The sequence below is a fragment of the Neolamprologus brichardi genome, chromosome 2 (genome assembly GCF_056152115.1).
Source record: "Neolamprologus brichardi isolate AB-2024 chromosome 2, ASM5615211v1, whole genome shotgun sequence".
Taxonomy (NCBI): domain Eukaryota; kingdom Metazoa; phylum Chordata; class Actinopteri; order Cichliformes; family Cichlidae; genus Neolamprologus; species Neolamprologus brichardi.
The window spans coordinates 14,583,124-14,606,672 of NC_142105.1; the positions used below are offsets into that span (position 1 = coordinate 14,583,124).

A 23,549-nucleotide genomic window follows, 5' to 3' on the forward strand; every position below is an offset into this window, starting at 1 on the left:
AGTAAAAATAAGTGAAACTGGAACAGTGGCCCCCAAAACCATAGCAAAACAGATATAGGGGAAACAATGAAGAACTGACTTCTAGAGGAGACTTTTGCTCCCCAACTAGGACCCCGTTGGTGGGTCGGGGGGAAGCTTCTCAAAGTGAGAGGGCCTGGAAAGGAAAGTAACTGTCAATAGACATAAACACCACCATCCTAAAAGTCCCAACGTATAAGAACATAAACGGAGAACCAACTCTCCCACCTGGCTGGTGAATGAAGTGAGGCCAAAAGGGAGCGGAAAGGAGCTTCCGCATTAAAACAAAACCACTGGATCTCTCTGGAAACCCTGTAGCTTATCCTTTGCTCTCATTGCCGTGGCTAGACTGTTGCCTTTTGCTGATTGCCAGCCCAGAAGCTCTCGAAGTTGCGACACTGCATTCGGCTTTTTTTTTGACAATTTCATATGGATAATCATGGTCAAAACCTTGATTTGATTTTCTTTTTCCATGCTTTCCGTGCTCTCAGGACCATGTTGTTGAATATTCCTGAAAGTTGATGATGACAGGTCTCGCAGGTGCCCCCGGTAGGGGTTTACTTGCCAGCAAGCGATGTGCGTGTTAGATTTTCATGTCAAAATCCTCCGGTATTTGCAGGTGGGTCCATGAATTATGGAACTGGGTTCTTCCCCCTCCAACAAACCGAATAGACGAATATTGTTTCTCTGTGACCTTGATTCCAGATCAGTAATCTTTTGCTGAAGACTTTTCCGCTCCTCCAGACTCGTGCACATGGCCATAGTCACCTCTTCAGCCCAGCTCTCCAGCTGGGTGATCCTGGGCTCCGCCTCATCCACCCGCTCTGATAGGCACTGTATGTCCCAGGCAATGTTATCCAGCTTGCATTAATTTCATGGCTCAGTTTGCCCATATTTTGTCTGCTGTCCTCTTGAATCTCCGCTTTTAGCTTTAGCTTGGAGTATGTCCGAGTCTTTGCTAGCGGCTGCGTTGTTGCTGAGAGTTAGCTTTAGCGGTCGAAGCGCTTCTATCTTGTTGTTTCGGCATATTCTCCCACTTCCTTAAGGCCTTTTAGGGGTTATAACCCTTTCAATGTTGAGTGAGTAGAAAACAATCCAACATAACGAGATGAGAAGGAATAACTAAAAGGTAAGGTGGGAGAGCAACTCCTCGACGTGACCGGTTACTCCATTGGCTGAAGCAGAAGTCCCTAGGCTTACTGTTTTTCAAGAACAGAAAAGCCAGAGTTTTATCTCAGGGTCCAAGCATGTTTCAGAAAACCAGCTGAAGAGATCCTTTGGTTGTCTTTGTTCTTATGTGTTGTTTACCTCACTTTGTTTGTTGTTGTCAGATCTCTCTGGTGCGGATGCCATATGCCTGTAAGCTTCTGTTCCAGGAGTTGATGTCAATGAGCATTGCTCCTCGTATGATGACATCATAAAGTAATCAACCGGATGGAGAGAACATTGTGACGTCACAAGGAAGTGAAAGTCGAAGTTTAGTTGTTGTTTTTAGGTTTTGTCTTGCTTTTTGTAAAAGTCAATAAATCAGTTCCTGATCATGTGATGATCTCTGTTTTGTTCTTCATGTGACCATCCTAACGGGTTATATGACTTTAAGGTACAACTGGTGATGTTTAGTCGTCATGTTACCTGCATATAAGAATATTAATATATACACTACCAGTTAAGTTTTAGAACACCCAGTTTTTCCAGTTATTTGTTGCAATTCAAATTGTGTAAGTCCAGTGAACAGCTTGCAATGGTACAAAGGTAAGTGGTAAACTGCCAAAGGTTAAAAACGGTAAGGTTACCCAAAACTGGAAAAATGTCAGAATTATACAAAAATACCTTTTTCAGGGAACACAACATGAGTTAACAATTTAACCTCCTAAGACCCAAACTCTTCCATGGCATGCATTTTTAATTTCTCTTTGATATTTGGGCATATTGTGACCTGATGAATGTAAAAACCTTTTTTTAACCTGATTTTTGTTTCTAAGAAAAATGAGATCCACATATGAGGATATTCGTTTAAAATTTCGATACAACAGTAGTAGTATGTAACAGAGGACAAGGTATGAGTAAATGGGGCAAAGAAATAAATTGATCATTTATTTATTACATCAATTAGACAGGACTTACAACACATCCTGCTGATATCCCAGCTGCATATGCTGGGATACCACACCAACGGTGCGAAAATAACAACACTGCAACCCGTCACACCCCGCTTAGCGACACTGCAATTGTGGCATGCACTGCAAACAATTCGGGTCTCAGCGCAGCTGGGAATCAGCGCTATGCATGACCTGCAATCTGGGAGATAAAGGGAAGTGGCACAAACAATTAAACAAAAAACAAAAAGTGAGGTTAGTCCGCCCTTACACAACTCACTCTCAATCAATACCCGCCTTTACGGCTGGATGGACTAACCAAAACAAAATTACAAATCAATCAAAAGAACAAAAAAAGGACAGCAGAGACTATCGAGATTATCGATTAAAATATTACCCAATAAAATATCAATTTTATGAAACCATTCAAAATCATGAAGCTAAAACAAACACTCAATATACCTACAATATTGATCAGTTTCCCTGCGCGTCGTCGATCTAGGGCTTGATCAATTCTTCTATTAAAATTCGTGGTCACACTAAAAAAGTCCAACGACACATTAAAAATAGGCACATACAATAGCAAATGATCCAAACAAAAATGGCAAAAGTCTCTTACCGACAGTATACCCACTCGCACCCGAGTGAATTAATTGCCTCTGGTTTTTTCCACAGAAGAGCGCTGACTTTACCCCACACATCCACTACCTTTTCACAGCTCTTCAGCCAATCACCTGGCAGAGAGCAACAAACTGCCAGGTGACACTTGTTACAAGTATAATATCCTCCTAAGTGGATATTTGGCCATTGTAGAGCAAAATTGAGTGTTTTGGTCTAAATACCCAAAATGTGATGTCGCCAGGTCCTAGGAGGTTAAAGCTGTTCTGCAGTATTGGAGATTGATCAGCCTTGAAAGTTGGTGCTACTAATTCCTACAAGTGTTCTAACTGTTCTGGATTACTTCCCCCTCTGTTTGCATAAAGCAGTGTTGGAGCACACTGGTACCATACCCTCATGGGCATCAGCTGAACAGTACTGTACTGTAGTGTGTTGATACAAACCTGGCGAGAATAACAGTGGAAGAGACACAGACCATCATAACACTTATAAATGTCGGTCTGCCCGACAGAGAAACTGCAAAGCAAGTCAAGGTGTCAGTGAGTCCAGTTTCCTTTAGCATCCAAAGGCTCAGAAACAAACTGTGACAGGAAGAGGTCTGCAGACCCAAAGACACGGCTGAATCAGGCTACGTCCACACAGCTTAATAGTGGTCGTAGTGAGCAAGTCTCAGTTTCAGGTGTGATTGAAGAGAAGGCTTTGAGCTGCAGGTTTGACAGGACGAGCTGCAGCAAGAAAGCCAGACGTCAGAATAAGACAAAGAGGCTTGTCTGGGCCATGAAATGCCACCATTGCACTACTGAAGACTGGAAGGTTTTATGGACTGAGGAATCAAACTTTGAAATCTACGGTTCATCGCGCAGGGTCTTTGTACGTCGTTGACTAGGTGAAAGGATCTGCCCCAGGGCCTCCTCTCAGCTGACCTAGGAACAGCTTGATGTTCCACTGGATCAGCTGGGGAGAGGGAGGTCTGGGGTTCTCTGCTTAGCCTGCGGCCACCACGACCCAGCCACGGATAAGCAAAAGAAAATGGATGAATGCATGTTTGTATTTAATGAAAGTTCACATTGATCACAAGGAATTAGTTGATCTTTCCATTTTTCTCTTTTTATTCTTGAAAATATAATGTTTTTCTGGGACCTTCACAGTAAAAACATTGATTATTTAACTGAAAGAGTTGAAATATTGATTAGATTCAAACAACACACCAACATTATTATGGTTTATTAAATTGAGAAGAAAAACATGCAGTTTAAGGTTCATATTTAATGTGTAGACTGCAACAAACAAATACACCTGTTTCACCATGTCAAACTTCCGCTGGTGCCCAGAGGAGGAAAAATACTTTAAAAGTTACAAATATAACAAAAGATATAACATGTAGAACAAAAGACTGAAGTTTGAAAAAGTCTGGATTAAAACTAAAAACGACTGAAAGGAAACAAATTCAGGTTTTACTGAAAGTTAAAAGTCTGGGATTCCTGAGACAATCAGCTGATCACAGGTTGACTTCCTTTGTCACTGAAAGAAACACGACATATTTACTTTCAGATATGTTTCTTTTCTTGTTCAACAAATTATCATTTTAAAATGTCAATAATGTAAAGGCGGTGTCCCAATCTTTTGATTTTATATACAGTGGTGTGAAAACATGTTTGCTCGTGGGTCTGCTCATGTCAGATCATGAAAGATAACACAAGTAAAAAAGTAAAAACATCATGCATATTCTAAATAAAGGTTTTTGTTCATCTTTGGGGAAAAAATCCAAACCCACGTGTGAAAAAGGTGATCGCCCCACCCCAATTTATAACATAAATTACCCTAAGAGTGGAGCAACGGCACATCCAAAAGGTCACAAAAGACCCCAGAGCAAGATCCAAAACACTGCATGCCTCACTTGCCTTAGTTAAGGTCAGTGCTCATGACTCCACCATAAGAAAGAGACTGGGCAACAATGGCCTGCATGGCAGAGTTCCAAGACAAAAACCACTGCTTAGCAAAAGGAACAGAAAGGCTCGTCTCGTTTTTCTAAGAAAACACCTTGATCCCCAACATACTCTGTGCTCTGGCAAGACAAAACTTTTTGGCAGCTGTATGTCTTGCTGTTGTTAATGGAGCCATGAATTCTACCAAAACATCTTGAAGTGCACTTGTGTTCTGCAGCAGGATGATGATCCAAAGCACACCAGCAAGTCCATCTTTAATTTGGAGTGGCCTAGTCAAAGGCTATGTTCACACTGCAGGCGAAAGGGCATCAAATCCGATTTTTTTGACCCTATGCGACCCATATCCGATCATGGTGTGACAGTGTGAACGGCACAAATCCGATATTTTCAAATCCGATCTGGATCACTTTCGTATGTGGTACTGAATCCGATACATATCCGATGTTTTAGAAAGCGACTGCTGTTTGAACGGTCATGTCGCATTAAACCCGTCTTTTACGTCACTGACACAAGACAGACGCCAATTATCAGCGCCCGAGAAGACATCACGAAAGCTTCCTGGCCATCCCGTGTAGATGTCAGTAAAACTGCTGGGAAGACAACGTTGGAGAAACGTGAACATTTTATTTGTACTGTATAATCTGCAGATTCTGACAAATCTGTAACTATCCTTTGAAGCACCACTCCTCTAAAACAGCAATAAGGATCATTATTAGGTTATCTACATTATTATGTGAATAACAAAATAACTTAAAGCAAAAATTGGGAAACGTAAAGTCCGAAGTCTTTATATTAAGGGCCATCAGTCAAACAATATTGTTTGCTCTGGGTCTGAACAGAGCGCGTTGTGTGTGACGTCTTCTTTTGCGCATGCGGGCCGCTTTGAGCGTTCACACTAGAGCGCGTTTGCTGTCGCCTTTTATTTGTAGTGTGAACAAGCAGACAAAAAAATCGGATTTGACCAAAAAATCGGAATTGAGCATTAAGACCTGCAGTGTGAACGTAGCCAAAGTCCTGACCTGAATTGAGATGCTGTGGCATGACCTCAAAAATGCGGGTGATGCTGATAAGAACAATTCTCATATGATGAGTGGACCAAAATTCCTCCACAGTGTGTAAAAGACTCATTAGCAATTATCACAAACACTTAGGTGGCATATATACATGTATGTATGTATAAATGTAATACATTCATACATAGACATATACACGTCATCCCACATACAGTGATTATTAACATTTCTATGTTTTTTAAAAGGGTCCCAATCTTTTGATTTTCCTGTATATTCAGTTCATTTCATCATCTCCTTGTGAATGTGATGTTACGTTCTCTGTTTGCATTTGTTTGACGTGTCATGTACAACACATGTTGCTTGTATGTAACTACCATCACCAGTCACTTCTAAATCTGGAATGAAGAATTTAAAACAGTTTCACAGGTCATTTTTATTTTGCTAGTATTAAGAACAGTTACCAGATCCAAGTTCAAAAGTTGGAATTTGATTATCTAGATTCAACTACATGAAGGAGACAAGCTAACCTCACAATCAAAGGCACTGTTCATTTTCTGTTGTTCATTTTCTAAGCAGACAAATCCCAAAAATGTGCTTTTCCTGAGAAAAAGCACAGGACAGCACATTGTGAAAGAGCAGTACAGATGGAGGAAGAGGAGGAAATCGTCAGCTTTGTGTGGGCACATTAAAGATAGTACTAGCCTTACAAAACAAAAAAGCCTGGGCTGCTTCATTATTCGTTTATGTTAGAGACTTTTGGCAATGCTGGATTCTGATGGCTATGCTTTATTTTGTCAGTAAGGTTGCAGTGCTCTCCATCTAGAGCCCACATTCCTGTATGATATATCTGTGATTAGTGAAGAAAAAAAGACTGATTATCAGAATAAGTTGGCAGGAGCCCAGCAGTCCGTAACTGGATGATCTGGGCATGCTTAGAATCATCTCTGGATCATTTTTCTGCTTACTTTGTAATGGGATAAGAAGAGAACAGGCCTCAGGTAATAAAAGCTGGATAATGTCTCTGCAAATGTTTTATTTATCATTTTAAAAGTTTCAGTAACAGGAGCTCTGATTCCACTGCCGCCCTAAAACGTGTTTCACTGACATGGATAAGTCTGCTTCTTGGACTAGAAACATTTTTCTTCATTTAACAGTTTATAGTTATGGAAGAAGTGGAAGAATATACGGCTGAAAAACTGAGCTGAGTCTGATGGTGTTTTTGAAAGGCTGACAAAGGCTGAGGTAAATCCTCCAGAGACCAAGATCAGTGATGACCATGGGGAATGTTTCATAAGGTAATTATAGGTGTTACCTTTCCTGGCAGTGAGCTCATCGATGGACTCAACCACGTGAATTGCTCCAACTGCTGAAGCTTTTCCTTTGGCGTTTGTGGCGTGACACTCGTACGATCCTTCTTCTTCTTTGGTCAGAGGCGAGATCTGAAACACAAACACCATGGTCTATTTTGATTGGTCCCACTGCAGCAGTGACATAACATAGTGTTTGTACTGACCAGCACCCAGCCGGTCACTTCATGCTTCTCCGGTCCTCCTCGAGTCTGGATCGCCAGATTGTCACGGTCTCCAGGAAGAAGCTCCATCTTCTTCCCACTGAGGATCTGAAAGAAGAAACCCATCATTATCATCATCACTCTAATCTTAGAGATCCAACTTCAAATACCTTATTGACTCTGTGACGTCATCACAGAGTTGTCTAACCCCTGTGGTCTTCTAATGGGTTTCTCACTCATACTCTGACTGTGGTGGAGGAACCACCTGACATCCCCACCTGAAGCTGAGACTGATGATTGGACATCCTGCTTCACTACAGCTCTGAGCAGGTCTTTGGTCTGTAAATTCTCTTCAAACAGGCCGTTACTTGCCACCCTGATAGACACACCTGAACATACCTGAGCCCTTAGTGTACAAGCCGTCAGAATCAGTTTTTAAGCCCTGATGTCAGAAAAAATAAAGAAAGTTCATGAAACATGCTGATATCTCTAAATGCCGCAAATTAACCTATTTATTATATTACTGTCTTGAGGGAGGAGCTGTTGTGAAGTTGAATTGAACTCCTCACATGGCCAATCCGGTCTTTAAGTCTGACGTTATTAGCCATGTCTGGGCCCAAACTCCGCTGCAAATCCCAAAGTCAAACAAACACTGCAGCATCACTGAGAGTTTAAACTGTCTAAATTCTTTCATCTGTAATAAAATGATCAGCGTTGCTGCTTTACCAGGTGTAACTATGAAGTTTAACATCCAGGCATCCATGAAAACAGGATTTATGATATTTAACAGAGTTAGAAGTTAGCAGGGTTATAGCTCACTAGTTTCCACTTAAACATGATATAGCATGTTCTGACTGAGAGATTTCTGAAAAATTCAAACGTACAGCTCTGCTGTCACTTCCAACATAAATGAAGACAGAAAACTAAACAGCAGTGACGTTTGCAGGGTTACTGAAGTTGGGCTAGCTGGTATATAATGTTGTGCTACGTGATCGCTAGCGACACAGCTATGTTAGCATAGCATAAACACAGTGAAGCTGGAGGATGAACATTAACTTTTTTCCACTCCATAAAAGTTAACGTGAGGGTTCCCAATGGTTAGAGACAAATACAATTCCATGGCAGGATGCTGTAAACGGACGAAACTTCAGTCAGGAGAACAACTGAGATAATCCATCCACAATACGAGGTTAGTCATTAATATACTGCTGCATGGGCTGGGCTGTAGTTACATTTTAAGGGATTATATGGAGTGCGGGAGAGAGTACGACCATGCAGCGTTTAAAGCATAAACATTTTTTCATAAAAAGTGACAAAAACATTAGCGTCTGCTGTTCACTCTGCGTGGGAAGAAAACTTCTTTCTACAGTTGAAAAAAACCCTAAACTTTTGAGCGAGCACACTGCCACGGGAATGTGACATTCACAGAGAAACCCCTGGATACCCCCACTGACATGACTGCTGTGGGCAAACCTCCACCCGCCCCACTCCTGATAAACAGCTGACAATAGATTTAAGAGCTGCTGAGCCTTTGATTCTATTTATTTTCTGCCATTTTACTTGCATCTATTTCAAAGAGTGTAAACACAAAATATGATTTTATTTTATAAAGGCTTTATGGCTTTAATACCTGGTGGGCCGGTCTCTAGTCAAAATGCCCGATTTTCTGTCCCAGTCCAGCCCTGCAGGTTAATACGGCAGTGTTACCATGCCAGCTGACTGTATTTCATCATCAGCCAGTGTTGTTCTTTATCAGTATTACCAAAGTTTACCATAAGGCAGCATATAAAGTATTTACTTGCTTTCAGGTTTTATTCAAATGTTAGTCTTTTCAGTTGTTTCCCCACTTTTTTCCTGTTTCAAAATCAAACACCAGTTTGTGAGAAGATTATCTTCTTTTTTTAATAGGCAGATAAAGTTTTACATTGGCATTGGCTAATTTGTCAATTGTTTGTTACAAATGTTCGTATTTTAATATTCAAAAATGTTTTTGCCCAAAACATATGTGCACTATATGTCAGTAAAAATACTATGCAAATATTGCTGTCCTTGAATGCTGAGTAAACACTGACAAAGCACTGATTGTATCTCTTGTACTTTATCAACGCAGTATCTAAAAACTTTGCACCGTAGTGGTTAAAATCTCATTCTAATAAGAGTTAAAAGCGCATTCGGTTATTAGGTTTATAGGGTTATTGAATTATGGTTAACGGTTGGTAGAATTTTTTTTTAAACATTATCTGCCAATTACATCTGCCACCCTTCTCCAAATCTGTGCCCCTACCTGCCCCCCCCAACAAAAATTTTCTAGACACGCCACTGTTCAAGTCAAAGACTGTTGATATAATTAAATTTTTGCTTGGCGTCCCTCTAATACTGCGGGGTCTGTTCCTTACATTTTAAAGTACCTCAAGGTGACTATTGTTGTTAAGTAGTGATGTAAGCTGCTGTTCAGGGAAATGTTTAAATCAGGATAATTTCCTGTTTTATGTTTCCAGGTGGAGAACTTTGATTGTTTCTATTGGCAGCAGCAAGAAACAGGAAGTCAGCAGCAAAGAGGAAGGCAAACACTTCTGTGGAGTCACGCCTGAACCTTTGAGTGTTTCTTTTTATGGAGAAAAACTAAATACATCTTAAATGTGTGACAAGCTGCTGAATGATGGCACACAAACTCACCTTCTTCCAGGTTAGCACTGGTGTGGGCACGCCCACCACCTCACAACTCAGGTACACCTGAGAGCCGCTCACGTTGTACACCTCACCTGGAGGAGTAACAATGAGTGGAGCTGCAGACAGAAAGAAAAGATGAATGTGGGTGAAACAGGTCCAGACAGGAAGTCCTCAGTGACCTCACAGGAATTGAATTCAGTTTGCTCTGAGCACACTCAGTGGGTCTTTTCATGTAGAAAGGAATGTGATGTTTGGGATGGAGGAGGATTATCAGAGGCGACATCAGTCTGTAACTGACAGACTGCCTCATAGTCCGCTGGACCACAGACGGGGAAAGAGACGTTTAGATTTTTTTAACTGCTCTACATTTACATCACAGCAACGTATACATACATACGTACATATATATGTACGTCAGCTGCAGGTTATTTCTCCAACTGTATCAAGCCACATATCAGAATAAGTGACCCCCTTCTGCAGGCTGTAGGCTACATAGATGAAGAAATGCTTCACTGATGACCTGCGACCTCACCTGAACCACAGCGACCTTTGTTCTGCATGTTGACAGGTTCTTTTCCCTCACTCTGGGCTCGCAGGCCTGCAGTTTTCAGTGCACAGGAGTTCGTGTAGGTCACTCCGTTTGTCCCGCAGACCTCATATTTGCTCTTACAGACACAGACTCCCATCTCGTTCTTCTTGTTCTTGCCGCTTCTCACGCACTCCAGACCGGAGCCACAGCGGCGAGCTGCCGACCGGCGACCTCCGCACAGCTCACCCTCTGCGGCAGCGCAGACAGAGCAGCAGCCACAGGAGTCCACCAGAGAGCTGGCAGCACAGCCCTCTGCTGGGAGAGGAGCACACTGAGCCAGGTCACAAGATCCACATCCCAAAGGGGCAGAGTCCCGGACTGAGAGGACCGGGAGGATCAGAGAGAGGAGGCAGAAAGACTTCATGTTTGCGAGCAGCTCTGAGTCAGTCTGAAACTGAGGGGCTGAAACACAGCTGCTCCAAGGGTGGGACTCCGCCTCCACCCACAGCTGATCCCACCCTCAGCCTAGAAGCACAGGAAGATAATACGACCCTGTAAAGTAATACTGCATTACTGTACTGAGTACTACTGTACTTTACACTATTTCCATACAGTATTACATGCACAGAGACCTGCCACCTTCAGAAAATTTCTGATGACTCCTTTGTCACGTGATGCGAGCAGAATCATCTGCAGCTCAACGTGACAAAGATCAAAGAACTGATTGTGGACTTTAGGAAGACCAGGAAACTCGTGACCCCCGTTTCAATCCAGGTGGTCGATGTGGACATTGTGGAGGAGCATAAATACCTCAGAGGACACACTGATAATAGGCTGGACTGGGTTAAAAACGCCATTGCACTCTACAGGAACGGCCAGAGTTTCTGAGGTCCTTCAACATCTGTCAGACAGTGTTCAGGATTCTCTATCAGCCTGCTGTGGTCAGTGCTATCCTCTGTGCTGTTGCATGCTGGGACAGCAGGTTGAGGGTCGCAGATGCGACTAAATAAACTGGTCACAAGGCCAGTAATGTTGTGGGAATGGAGGCCATCTCTGTACAGCTCCATCAGCACACAGTGCAGTAGTTATACTCTTTGCACACGCTCTGCAGTAAATAACAAAGTTTTACATTTTAAAGTAAAATGTGAATCGTATATATCACGTATTATTCTAGATATTTATAATTGAGATATTTTATATATTAGAGCTAGTTCTTATTTTGTAAACTTTGCATTATAGTGTATTATTATTTAGTTTGGTCTGTTACTGTTCTTATTGACTTTGTACAACTGACACCACTTACTTTCCTCAGGGATCATTAAGGTATTCTGATTATTACAACTGTGCTGTACTCTGTGTTATAGTATTACTGTGGGAAGCAGTCTGATTCGAGCATCAAGGAAGGGGAGAGGGTAAGCAGACTTTTTGGGTTCCCAGAGACGAGCAATTTACTTACAGTGACCTCCATTATTTGTGAAACTTAACAAAACTCACAGCTCACCTCTCCTCCTTCACCTGAATCAAGCAGAGACTGACTATAGCTGTGTCCCAATTCCTAGGCTGCATCCTTTGGAGGACCCGTCCTTCGTTGGTTTAATTAATTAAACCAACGAAACAACTTGAAGAGCTGGTTGGGAGCCGGAATTCCCATCACTAGAGAAAGCGAACTCCCGGCACACCGTTTTCAGACCCCCCGCGGTCTTTGGCTACTCAGGTTAAACATGATATATAAGTCACTCAGATCTGGGCCGAGTCCTCCGAAGACCGGGTAGGCCTGAAGTGAGCGGCTGTGAAATTGGCCATCAGATTTGCGTCACCGCTGTCTCGGTGGAGTTTAATAAACTCAGCCATCTGCTCCTCGCTATCTAAAATATAACAGGACAGTGGAGCAAACTCTCGATCATCTCACACTTTTGTTTAATCAGTTTTCTGTTTGACGTTTATTCAGCTGTGCGAAAACTAGAACTTTAATTTCAGCCAAACCAATTTACTCAGGAACAAATAAAACAGTGAAAAAACCAAACAATAACATTTTTAAGTTATCTGAGTGACTTATATATCATGTTTAACCTGAGTAGCCAAAGACCGCGGGGAGTCTGAAAACGGTGTGCCAGGAGTTCGCTTTCTCTAGTGATGGGAATTCCGGCTCCCAACCAGCTCTTCAAGTTGTTTCGTTGGTTTAATTAATTTATTATCAACAATAATATTAAATTATGCACAAAATGAATTACTAATGTAAAACAACAACATGTTTTTATTTATATATGTTTATATATAAATATGCTTTTATTTATTCACTCCACATAAAATGTAAACAAATCAATTATATAATAAAAAAAACAACTATTTACATTTCAACTTTTAACTGTGTTATGATCCAATGTTGTCAGTGTTTGTTTTATGTGTGACTCCTCCCACCAGAGGAAGGCTGTGTTTTTTTTTTCCCCTTTTCTTTCTTAGGGGGTGGACACCTGGGCGTGTCTGCTGAGTTGTTGGGTGGAGTCTCTGCCTGTCCTGGGATTAGATAATTGATTGATCACCTCCAGTATTTAACCACCAGATGACAGCCTCCACCATCCAACAAAGCGCATGTGTTTTTGATTGTTGTTTCGTAGAGTGTCGTTGCCTATTGATTTGCAAGTACAGTGGCTTGCAAAAGTATTCGGCCCCCTTGAACTTTCCCACATTTTGTCACATTACAGCCACAAACATGAATCAATTTTATTGGAATTCCACGTGAAAGACCAACACAAAGTGGTGTACACGTGAGAAGTGGAACGAAGATCATACATGATTCCAAACATTTTTTACAAATAAATAACTGCAAAGTGGGGTGTGCGTAATTATTCAGCCCCCTGAGTCAATACTTTGTAGAACCACCTTTTGCTGCAATTACAGCTGCCAGTCTTTTAGGGTATGTCTCTATCAGCTTTGCACATCTACAGACTGAAATCTTTGCCCATTCTTCTTTGCAAAACAGCTCCAGCTCAGTCAGATTAGATGGACAGCGTTTGTGAACAGCAGTTTTCAGATCTTACCACAGATTCTCGATTGGATTTAGATCTGGACTTTGACTGGGCCATTCTAACACATGGATATGTTTTGTTTTAAACCATTCCATTGTTGCCCTGGCTTTATGTTTAGGGTTGTTGTCCTGCTGGAAGGTGAGCCTCCGCCCCAGTCTCAAGTCTTTTGCAGACTCCAAGAGGTTTTCTTCCAAGATTGCTCTGTATTTGGCTCCATCCATCGTCCCTGCTGAAGAGAAGCACCCCCAGAGCATGATGCTGCCACCACCATATTTGACAGTGGGGATGGTGTGTTCAGAGTGATGTGCAGTGTTAGTTTTCTGCCACACATAGCGTTTTGCATTTTGGCCTAAAAGTTCCATTTTGGTCTCATCTGACCAGAGCACCTTCTTCCACATGTTTGCTATGTCCCCCACATGGCTTGTGGCAAACTGCAAACGGGACTTCTTGTGGTTTTCTGTTAACAATGGCTTTCTTCTTGCCACTCTTCCATAAAGGCCAACTTTGTGCAGTGCACCCCAGCTGAGCTGTAGATCTCTGCAGCTCGTCCAGAGTCACCATGGGCCTCTTGGCTGCATTTCTGATCAGCGCTCTCCTTGTTCGGCCTGTGAGTTTAGGTGGACGGCCTTGTCTTGGTAGGTTTACAGTTGTGCACTCTATTTAGTCATTAGCACTCATTAGGCAATGTCTATAGGCAACTGACTGCACTCAGACCAAAGGGGGCTGAATAATTACACACACCCCACTTTGCAGTTATTTATTTGTAAAAAATGTTTGGAATCTGACCACAACCAGTAGGCAACAGCTGAAGTGTATTGCCAAAGGACACAACAACCGAGACTGTCGGCGTTAAAACTAAGTAGCTGCCACCATTGTTGGAAACTTGGCTGGGCCACGCTATGAATTCTGGGATATGGTGGGCCACAAAGGATACACCCGACCCATCCATCAAATCTGGGAAAATGAAGGACACATTTGTTGGCCCCATTTGGAGCAGCCTTCATCACGTTGCTGTAACTAATCGGCCTTCAAATCCGAAGGATAAGGCCCCTGAATTGGGACGCAGCTCAAATCAGTTTACCTTCAGTTATTCTAGCCAGTACCATTGGCTTGAGCTGAGGAATCTAAAACTCAACAGAAATGACTGAGAATTACAAAAAGCTCCCCAATCTTTTGATTAACACATTTATGACTAAATGGCTCTATATAAGAAAAAATATGCAACAAATCCCTTTGTACCATGAAACAAACAAAAGCAAGCAAGCAAGAAACCCCTCCTCTTGGTTTAACCTGCTGATGTCAGATCATCAGTAGTAGTCAGGAGATGCTGGGCGGGCCTTTCCCGCACATGACCTACGTGAAGATTGAAAACAAGAAAACAAATGACTTAATCCTGTGACATAATAAAATATAAAACAACATGTAACTGAGTATTTGCTTTAATTTACTGACTGTTTGTTTTGCAGGCGACTGAATGCTCACACAAACAAAGCCAGGAGAGTCAGTGCATAGCAAATCATAGCAAATAAATATATAGAAAGAATAATGTACACAAAGTCAGTACTTCTGGGACACGTGCAGAGTATCACAACAGCTCATCTACTTTGTGTCACACTGTGTGACAGAAGAATCAGGGAAGAGACTATTGATCCACACAGGTATAAATACGGGAAACATCTGATCGATAAGTGGCTGATCTGTAATCCTTCCTCTTGAACTGTTTCTAAGTTTAGAGAGTGTCTGTGGGAAAATAAACAGGCGGTCAAAGATCATGCATTCACTTCCTGTTATTGTTCAGAGATGAACTTCAACACAGAGCATTCGCAGTCTGAAGTGACTTTATTTATGACCAGACAGACACATCTCAGATTAACATCAAACACTTTAAATGTCTGAGGTGATCACATTGTCACAGACGTTTACCTGACTTTATATGACTTTAAACTCTGACAGGAAGTTACAGTCAGCTGGGGTTTTTTTCCATCAGGTGGACCCAGGCAGCTAGTAATTATTAAACTGAGTCAGTCTGCTGTCCTCAACTTGTTTTGTAGATGTTTGCAGCTGTATTATCTGACAGCACGGTCATTTGCGGTATTTGGCGAAGAAGGCGGTCAGCAAGTCTCTGTATGGAGATGTCGAGTGAGGAGTCGACAGTTGCAAGAGTCGGCGGATTGAAGGAGAGCGAAGGAGGAGGTTGTGACTGAATCCCACCAGACTGGAAGCAAACCAGTACAGAGCCATGGACTGTGAGGAGAGACACAGTGAGACACTTTCAGAATAAAACACCTTAATCTGATTAATACACAGGAACGTTCTTTCAAAATAAAACCCTGAACAGACACTTTAATCTGATGACCTGACAGGAATGCGGGAGCGACTTAACACGTTCAAACATTTGTTGACTTGGCAGATCTGAACATGAAACATTCCTCAGTCAGAGCTGTGTTTATGAACAGGAAACGAGGCAAATGCTGCTTCACTCACAAATGTCGGGAGAACGAGCTCACCAGTGTAAAGCTCGTGGGTGGCAGTACCGACATTTCACAGACTGTGGAGAGATTAAAAACTTTCACTTATATACAGATCAACTTAATCACCTACACCATTCAGTGGCCATAATAATCTTTTACCTGTAAGAGATATAAGCTAATTAGAGCTCAGATCAGGCTCAGAGAGGGCGGGGCTATGACACTCATGATCAGCTGATGTGAAGGATGAAGAATGCCTTAGAATGCTTAGATTCCGTCAAACGTTGGATGGCTGTAAATTTCCTCCAACTCAACGAGGGGAAAACTGAAGTCCTCGTATGTGCTCCAGACAGATTTGTATCCCAGATAGTGAAAGCCCTTGGTCCTCTTCCTGTGTATGTTAAATTCTCTATCAGGAATTTAGTTGTCACTTTTGACTCGACTCTCACATTGGATGGGCATGTGAATTCTCTGGTCCGGTCTTGTTTTTATTATTTAAGAAATGTGGCTAAGTTAAGCCCTATTTTATTTTGCCCTGAACTGGAGATAGCTATACATGCATTTATTTCCTCACGCTTGGACTATTGTAACTCTTTGTTTATGTGTCTAAGCAAAGGTTCTCTGGATCATCTGCAGGTTGTGCAAAATGCTGCAGCTAGACTTTTGACAAGATCCTCCAAGTATTCACATGTGACACCATAGCTATTTCAGCTACACTGGCTTCCTGTTGAATTTAGAGTACATTTTAAGGTCCTGGTCTTGATATTTAGAGCCTTGCATGGACTGGCACCAGCCTACATCTCCGATCTGCTACAGCCCTATATAGCTTTTGCCACTGTGGCCCCGAGACTGTGGAACGCTCTCCCTCATACATTAAGATCTGTGGACTCGGTAGTTGTTTTTAAAAAACAACTCAAAACTCACCTTTTTAAAACTGTTTTTGGTTAAATTTCTGACTGTTTTATATTGTCTGTTTTACCCTTTTATTATTTATTATCCTATATGCAGCACTTTGTGACTCTGTCTAGAAAGGTGCTATATAAATAAAATATTTATTTAATGCCATTTTAGTCTCATGTTAACCAGCTTACTACACCTTCATCACTTGCATATTTGTGCTGTGTGAATGAATAAGACTCAGTCTCCATGTGTCCCATGGTGTCCCATTTGATCACAGATCAAATTCAAGTTCTTGTTCAGGTTGAATGGGACGTGTAGTGGTCGGGAAATGAGGGTGGTCCAGGTGTATACATGTCTAAGCGGGCTGTAATGTGTAAAGGTTATTTTCCCTGCAGGTGTAGTACGCACGTTTTATGACTAAAATGTTTTTCTTTTTTGTAAATTTCAGCTTGTAACTCGTTTCCTGAATGTCAAATGGCTGTTCTGACCTGGTCTAAGACCTCAGGCTGAGAAAAGTGATGGACTGTGTAGTCCATCACTTTTCTCAGCCTGAAGCCAGCCTTAAACTCACAGAGGGCACCGTGGCGGCGATTGGGATCATCAGCAGAGAAAATCCTCTAACGGTGTTCAAGACCAGCTGCTGGGTTCGAGACGCTGCGACTCTCTGCAGAGAAAAAACCTGAAGAAGAAGCGCACAGGAAGCTTAGACTGATTACACCACTGATCAGCTAATTACATACTGCTGACAAACTGACCTCTACGATGAGCAGGTTGGTGAGTCCCAGACAGACAGGTAGGATCCAGGTGGAGTCCGGTATGGTGAGGTCAGGGAACCACAGAGCACCTCCTGCTGCCAGCGCCCCCTGTAGGTCTGCAGGAAAAACAGAGGTCCTGGATTGGGAGTGGTGTAGACTACATCCTGGACCAGGTAAAAGTCACGGTACTATGCATGACTCTTGAGCAGGTGCACCAATTTTTCGAAGCTTGCAAACATATAGGTAAATATATTATGCAGCCTGTTTCAGTTGTTTTTTTCTCTGTACCTTAAACATTTCTCTTACTTTGTCTCTTATTCATGATATCAGCTTGTTTGTGTGCAGTTTGTCACACAGTATGTCTGCTAGCTGAAGCTCCAGCTGCTGTACGTTGCAGGGAGGGAAAAGAATGAGCGCGTGAGAGAACTATCGCTCAAGAGCACTTAACAAAAATACAGGAAAGTCAAAAATTTAAAGACATGAGGGGTGGCTCAAGACTTTTGCACAGTACTGTATCCTACCTCATAATTTTGGGCTGGGTTAGGTTAGTTTCATTTGGTCCAGGTTCTTACCAGACTGATCCAGGCTCAGATTTCGGAGGGCCAGAGACAGACTGATCCAGAGTGGCAGCTGAACCCAGACCAGCAGACTGGCTTTGAAGGGGTGACAGTTATCTCTGACGTAGAGCTGAGAGACGATCCGCCGCAGGTTCTTCTTGAACTGGAACCTGGTAGGAGGACAGACTGACTGGTTGTATGCTGTCTATTGGATGTTTTTTTGTTTCTTTGAATGTATTTGTTTGTTGTTGTTTTAAGTCTGTTAGTTGTGTCTCACCGGCTTTCTCTCTCCGTCCAGCTTCTCTCTCCTGCTCTGACTGACACTTCATAGCGTAGTCTCTTGGCCAGCTCAGAGATTTCAGCCTGTAGTGCCTCCACCTGCATATCACATGAAGGTTACTATGGTTAGATTCTGGGGGGTTGGTTAATAATAGTTAGTTTTGTGGGTTTTTCATTGCAGAAACTAAGGGGCTGCATTAGATAAAGCTTACATCTTTGCTCTGACCAACTGAAACTTTTTTTGGGACATCTCACGGGGAAAAAAAGCACCTTAATTAAACGGATGCTTCTGACTGGATAAACTCAGAGGCAGCTGCAGAGTATTCCTCCAAAACATGATGAGGTAAAGTAAAGTAACTTAAAGGCGGTTAAAAGCTGACGTGTCAGCTGAGAGTCTCAGAGGCTTCCTTTTTCATTTCAGTTTAAAAGGACACGAGGAGGAGGACGAGGAGGACAGAATTCGTGGGAGAGAAGGGGGAGGGAAAATGTCTGGATTCCTGAAATATTTCTTCTCTCTGAGGACAAACTACAGTCTGATCTAAGGTCAGATGTAGAGATGTGGGAGCGCTGGATTTTCTTTTAGAAGCACAAAGATGGATTAGAGGCGGCAAAAACATCATGAGACCCTCAAACTCTGACCTGAGATCATGTGACCAGCATTAAGTATGTTGGATGAGTCTGTGGACACAGACAGACCTTTCCCCTCTTACTGACCACTCAAAGTATTTTAAACCATCAACATGTTTAAGTTTGCTTTCATGCAGTGAAGCAGAAAGGGTCTGCACTCTGCACTCATCCGCCTCACCTACAGCCAGAAACAGGATCACACAGGAAGAACGAGCTGAAGCAGCAACCTTGTCATTGTGAGGTGACTCTGGTAACTACTGCAATGACACTGCACAGATGACCTTCAACAGCTACAAGACGGTGGCTCTGACATCCCACCTGATGAAGACCCTGGAGCGACTGGTCCTGGCTCAGTTTCGGCGCCTGGTGAGCTCATCACTGGACCCACTTCAGTTTGCCTACCAGCCTGGCATTCGAGCGGATGATGCCGTCATCCACCTCCTACATCGCTCCCTCTCTCACTTGGAGACCGCTGGGAGCACTGTGAGAATCATGTTCTTTGATTTCTCCAGTGCCTTTAACACCATTCTGCCCACAGTCCTGAAGGACAAACTGGAGAACTCTGGAGTGGATCATCACCTCACCACATGATTCTGGACTACGGGTCGTCTGCAGTACGGGGGCCCACAGAGAACAGTTCTAGCTCCGTTCCTTTTCACCATCTACACTGCAGACTTCTCCCACAGCTCCACCCAGTGCGTCCTGCAGAAGTTCTCTGATGACTCTGCAATAGTCTGCCTCATCACTGATGAAGACGACAGGGAGTACAGAGAACTGACCCAAGGCTTTGTGGACTGGTGCCAGCTGAACTACCTCCACATCAACACCAGTAAAACCAAGGATCTGATGGTAGACTTCCACAGGCACAAACATCCTCCACTGCAACCACTGAACATCCAAGGTATGGACATTGAGGCTGTGGACAGCTACAGGTACCTTGTTGTTCATCTGAACAATAAACTGGACTGGACTCATAATTCAGACGCCCTCTACAGGAAAGGGCAGAGCAGGCTGTACCTGCTGCGGAGACTCAGGTCTTTTGGAGTGGAGGGCCCACTCCTGAAGACTTTCTATGACTCTGTGGTGGCCTCAGCCATCTTTTACAGTGTGGTCTGCTGGGGCAGCAGCATCTCTGCTCTCTGCTGGGGACAGGAAGAGACTGAACAGGCTGATCAGAAGGGCCAGCTCTGTTCTAGGATGCCCTCTGGACCCAGTGGAGGTGGTGAGTGACAGGATCACGGTGGCTAAGCTGTCATCCCTGTTGGACAACATCTCCCACCCCATGCAGGAGACTCTGACAGCACTGAGCAGCTCCTTCAGTGGCTGCGGCACCCACGGTGTGGGACAGAGATATTTCACAGGTCTTTGCTCCCCACTGCTATCAGACTCCACAACAAAGACTTCAACTGATCAAACACACACATGCACACATGTGCAATAAGACTAAGTGCAATACTTTTTTTTCCCAACAAAGTTGTATTTTTACTCAGTTGTATAAAGCATTTGTATTCTATTTTTATCCTATTGTATATAGTATTTTATTTTATTCTATTCTATTCTGTACAGTTGTGTACAGTACCTTATTCTTATTGTGTTCCAGTGTTTGCTATGTAACTTTGCACTGTCCACTTTCTGCTGTGACAAAACAAGTTTCCCACGTGTGGGACTAATAAAGGTTATCTTATCTTATATGTGAAGCCCTGCGTCACTGACCTTAGAGATGACGACCAGCTGGTAGGCAGCGAGCGGCAGAGTGACGAGTGTCCTCACTGACAGCGTCGCTACACAGATGCTAAACCACCACGGCAACCCGCTCGCCTCCTGTACGCTCACCAGGAGCTGTTCACACAGGTGAACTGGGGTCGAGTTAACCAGGCTGCTGTACCACCCACCTGCAGCATCGCTGCTGCCACCTGACAGGAACCGCACACCTGACACGTGTGCCCCCCCTCCTGATCTATGGAGGTAGTTGCCAGGAGAGGAGGTGATGACAGGTGGAAGTGACTTCCTGTAGATCACAGCTGAGCAGAATCCTCGTATGGGAAGGCTGAAGATCCTCGACAAGCCCCCCACACTTAACATGGTGACCCTCACAGGCCTGAAAGGATGACACAGAAAGGACGGCCGTAAAATATCATATGACTGCAACAGGAACCAGGATGGAGTGAAATATGAAGTCCATGTGTAGGAGACCACGCTGAAGGGAAGGATGAGACTCCTCTTCATCTTCCATCATGAACAGATTATTTACAGGTTATTACAATTGGTGAAGCAACTGTGAGCTCAAGGTTTTTCAGTGATCGATTTATCGATGAGGAACCTTCCTCAGAGAAACATTTCAGGACTTCACCTGTTTGCCAACAAACAAACGTGAGTGTGATCGATGTTCTAGGTCAGCTCTCTCCGTGTTGCAGATGTTGCGTCGTTTTCACTGGATGTCGTCTCTGTCTCTGGGTCATGAGGTTTGACAAGACAAAAATGGGCTCCATCTCCAGCTCGTTCAAATGCATACCCGTATCAATATTCTCATCAGACCACAATTCAATTATTTGAATTTTATTTTTTTTAAAAAACAAAAAGTTTTCCACCTAGTCTCACACCTCTGTCCTTCTGTAACTTAAATAACAAGCCAACGTTTTCCTCATGACGCTACAGACAAAGCCTCAACATCCTGTTCACCTGTCAGCTGTTTAACACCTGCTGATCACAGAGAGTGGAATATGTAAACGGATCACACCAGTTAAACAAAAACCTGTGTTTTACTGTCACAGTCTGTGTGGAGAAGAAGAGAAAACTGCCTGTTTGTGTTTATTAAGCTTCATGTCAGGAGGAAGTTCAGCTCAGCTGTTCCTCAGGTAGCTGTGAAGATCAGCTGCTATTATTTGGCACAGGGGAAAGTGGGGTGATTTGGTTTTTGATTGTTGCGTATGAACCGTTATAGAAAAGTCTGAAAACATTTCACAGATGTGTTAGAGATTTGGTAAGCTACACTGTGAGTCGATACTCAAAACTGTTGGATGATGCTTTTTTTCCAAAATGGTGTTGTTGGGGTAATTTGTGCCAAGAGGCCACACTTATGAATATTTTAAACATATTATTTTATTGTAACTGTAGATTGTATTTTTATAGTTTTCCACTGTGACATTCTTAATTTCAGACCAAAAACAGAAACAGACCCTCATGCCACAGAGTTATAATAGAGAGAGTTTACTGAGTGAACGAGGTGGAGAAGGGAAGTCCATTCGTCAGGTGGCAAGGAAGATGAACATCCAGGATGACATTAAAATGATACATGGAAAAGAAAAAGATGGATGGTGTAAAAGTGGATATGTAAAGCTAGCTAATATATAATATAACGTAATATAATGTTTGTGCTTTTGTTTTGGTAACTTCCTGTGTGACCAGACGTGAATGTTGCAAACGGAAACTAGCTTGATGTAACAAAAGACGCAAGAAAACTGCAAACTACTGATAATGGAGAAAAGGGAGAGAAAAACAATAGTATAAAAATGAATGGCTCTAGCTACAGTCGACAGGGGAACAAGCTCTTACATTGGTTCGTTGTCTGATACACGGCAAGGAATAATAAAAGTCATTCAACAACCATCAGTTCTGGCCTTCTCAGTTCGGCTGGATGCTACAGATGGAAATGCCATCAAGTCTTTGACAAAACATCTAAGGCACTAGCAGCCTTTATATGTTCATTTCTTTGTGAATACTCAAAAGCCAGTTCATGCACAAAGAAATTAGATTTTGATCCAGCTGGCAGGGATATCACATGCAAAAGCAGGTTTGGTTAAGTGTGCATTTATTAAGAAAAAGTAATAGAGAATATTCATAATTATTTCCCATAGAGAAAATGTGCATAAAAACATTAACCACATCACAAAAACTTGGTGGTAGAGCCAGAAGGGAGCAGTGAGTAGCATCAACAGCTGGGATGTTATGGAGTAGGCCAGATTTGTGAAGACAACTGCAGTTAATTTCGTCTTCATTTGAATTTCATTTTGTTCTGAACATGTCAGAACTTTTTTACTGCTCAACATCCTGAAATATGTGTACATGTTTTAGTTGGACATTACAGTCGCTCTAAAGTCACTTTAAGTAAAAACTGGCACAACTCACCCCACTCTCCCCTACATTAATTAAAGTCTTTACCTGTCCAGGTAAACATGTTTACTGCGTGAATACATCTCATGCGTTCTCGTGTTAACAGCTCGATATTGCATCTTTTTTTTTTAAATGAACTTTATTTAGAACAATAACAATGACAATCTCAGAGAGACAAGCGACATATTGAATCATTCAGAACAGAATCACACCTCCTTTTTCTTTTCTTCGATATTGCAATCTTTAACATGAGCGTACAGCGGAAACGTACCTGTGTGACGTCAGGCGTTAGGTGCTCTGTGCTCGGGGTCAGAGGCTGAATAAATAATTAAATCCCCGATTTTATTTGCTTATATCTATTCTATCTATACCACCTTGGCGCCTCCAACCACACGCTACGCTGTGTCCCACGTTTATGACGTTGCAC

General features: G+C 42.6%; 3 protein-coding genes across 6 annotated transcripts in view; 1 reads left to right on the plus strand and 2 right to left on the minus strand.

The window, feature by feature from the left end:
* polr2b (RNA polymerase II subunit B) overlaps nt 1-1,564 on the plus strand; it is a 32,423-nt gene extending 30,859 nt beyond the window's left edge. Inside the window, exon 25 of one of the 2 annotated variants that reach the window (XM_006781925.3) lies at nt 1,350-1,564. In XM_006781925.3, the coding sequence (XP_006781988.1) occupies nt 1,350-1,439 (90 nt within the window). In that variant the 3' untranslated portion in view covers nt 1,440-1,564. The other variant, XM_087847371.1, reaches the window with a different exon arrangement.
* A 2,377-nt stretch (nt 1,565-3,941) lies between these two features.
* igfbp7 (insulin-like growth factor binding protein 7) lies at nt 3,942-10,868 on the minus strand. Its single transcript, XM_006781924.3, has 5 exons — nt 10,404-10,868; nt 9,878-9,987; nt 7,205-7,309; nt 7,004-7,130; nt 3,942-4,253 (listed from the first exon to the last, which is right to left on the minus strand). Exons 1-5 carry the CDS (start codon nt 10,822-10,824, stop codon nt 4,231-4,233), a joined length of 786 nt encoding a protein of 261 aa, XP_006781987.1. The 5' UTR covers nt 10,825-10,868; the 3' UTR covers nt 3,942-4,230.
* Nucleotides 10,869-15,246: 4,378 nt separating this feature from the next.
* cox18 (cytochrome c oxidase assembly factor COX18) lies at nt 15,247-23,527 on the minus strand. Of its 3 annotated transcripts, XM_006781923.3 has the most exons (8): nt 23,394-23,527; nt 20,726-21,110; nt 18,384-18,484; nt 18,122-18,276; nt 17,550-17,665; nt 17,366-17,473; nt 15,911-15,974; nt 15,539-15,670 (listed from the first exon to the last, which is right to left on the minus strand). In XM_006781923.3, the coding sequence occupies exons 2-7, from the start codon at nt 21,092-21,094 to the stop codon at nt 15,930-15,932; spliced, it is 894 nt and encodes a 297-aa protein (XP_006781986.2). In that variant the 5' UTR covers nt 21,095-21,110; nt 23,394-23,527; the 3' UTR covers nt 15,539-15,670; nt 15,911-15,929. The 3 variants fall into 3 exon arrangements, with proteins under 3 accessions (XP_006781984.2, XP_006781985.2, XP_006781986.2); XM_006781921.3 differs by lacking the exon at nt 15,911-15,974 and having other exon boundaries at nt 15,247-15,670; XM_006781922.3 differs by having other exon boundaries at nt 15,536-15,974.
* Between the last annotated feature and the right edge of the window lie 22 nt (nt 23,528-23,549).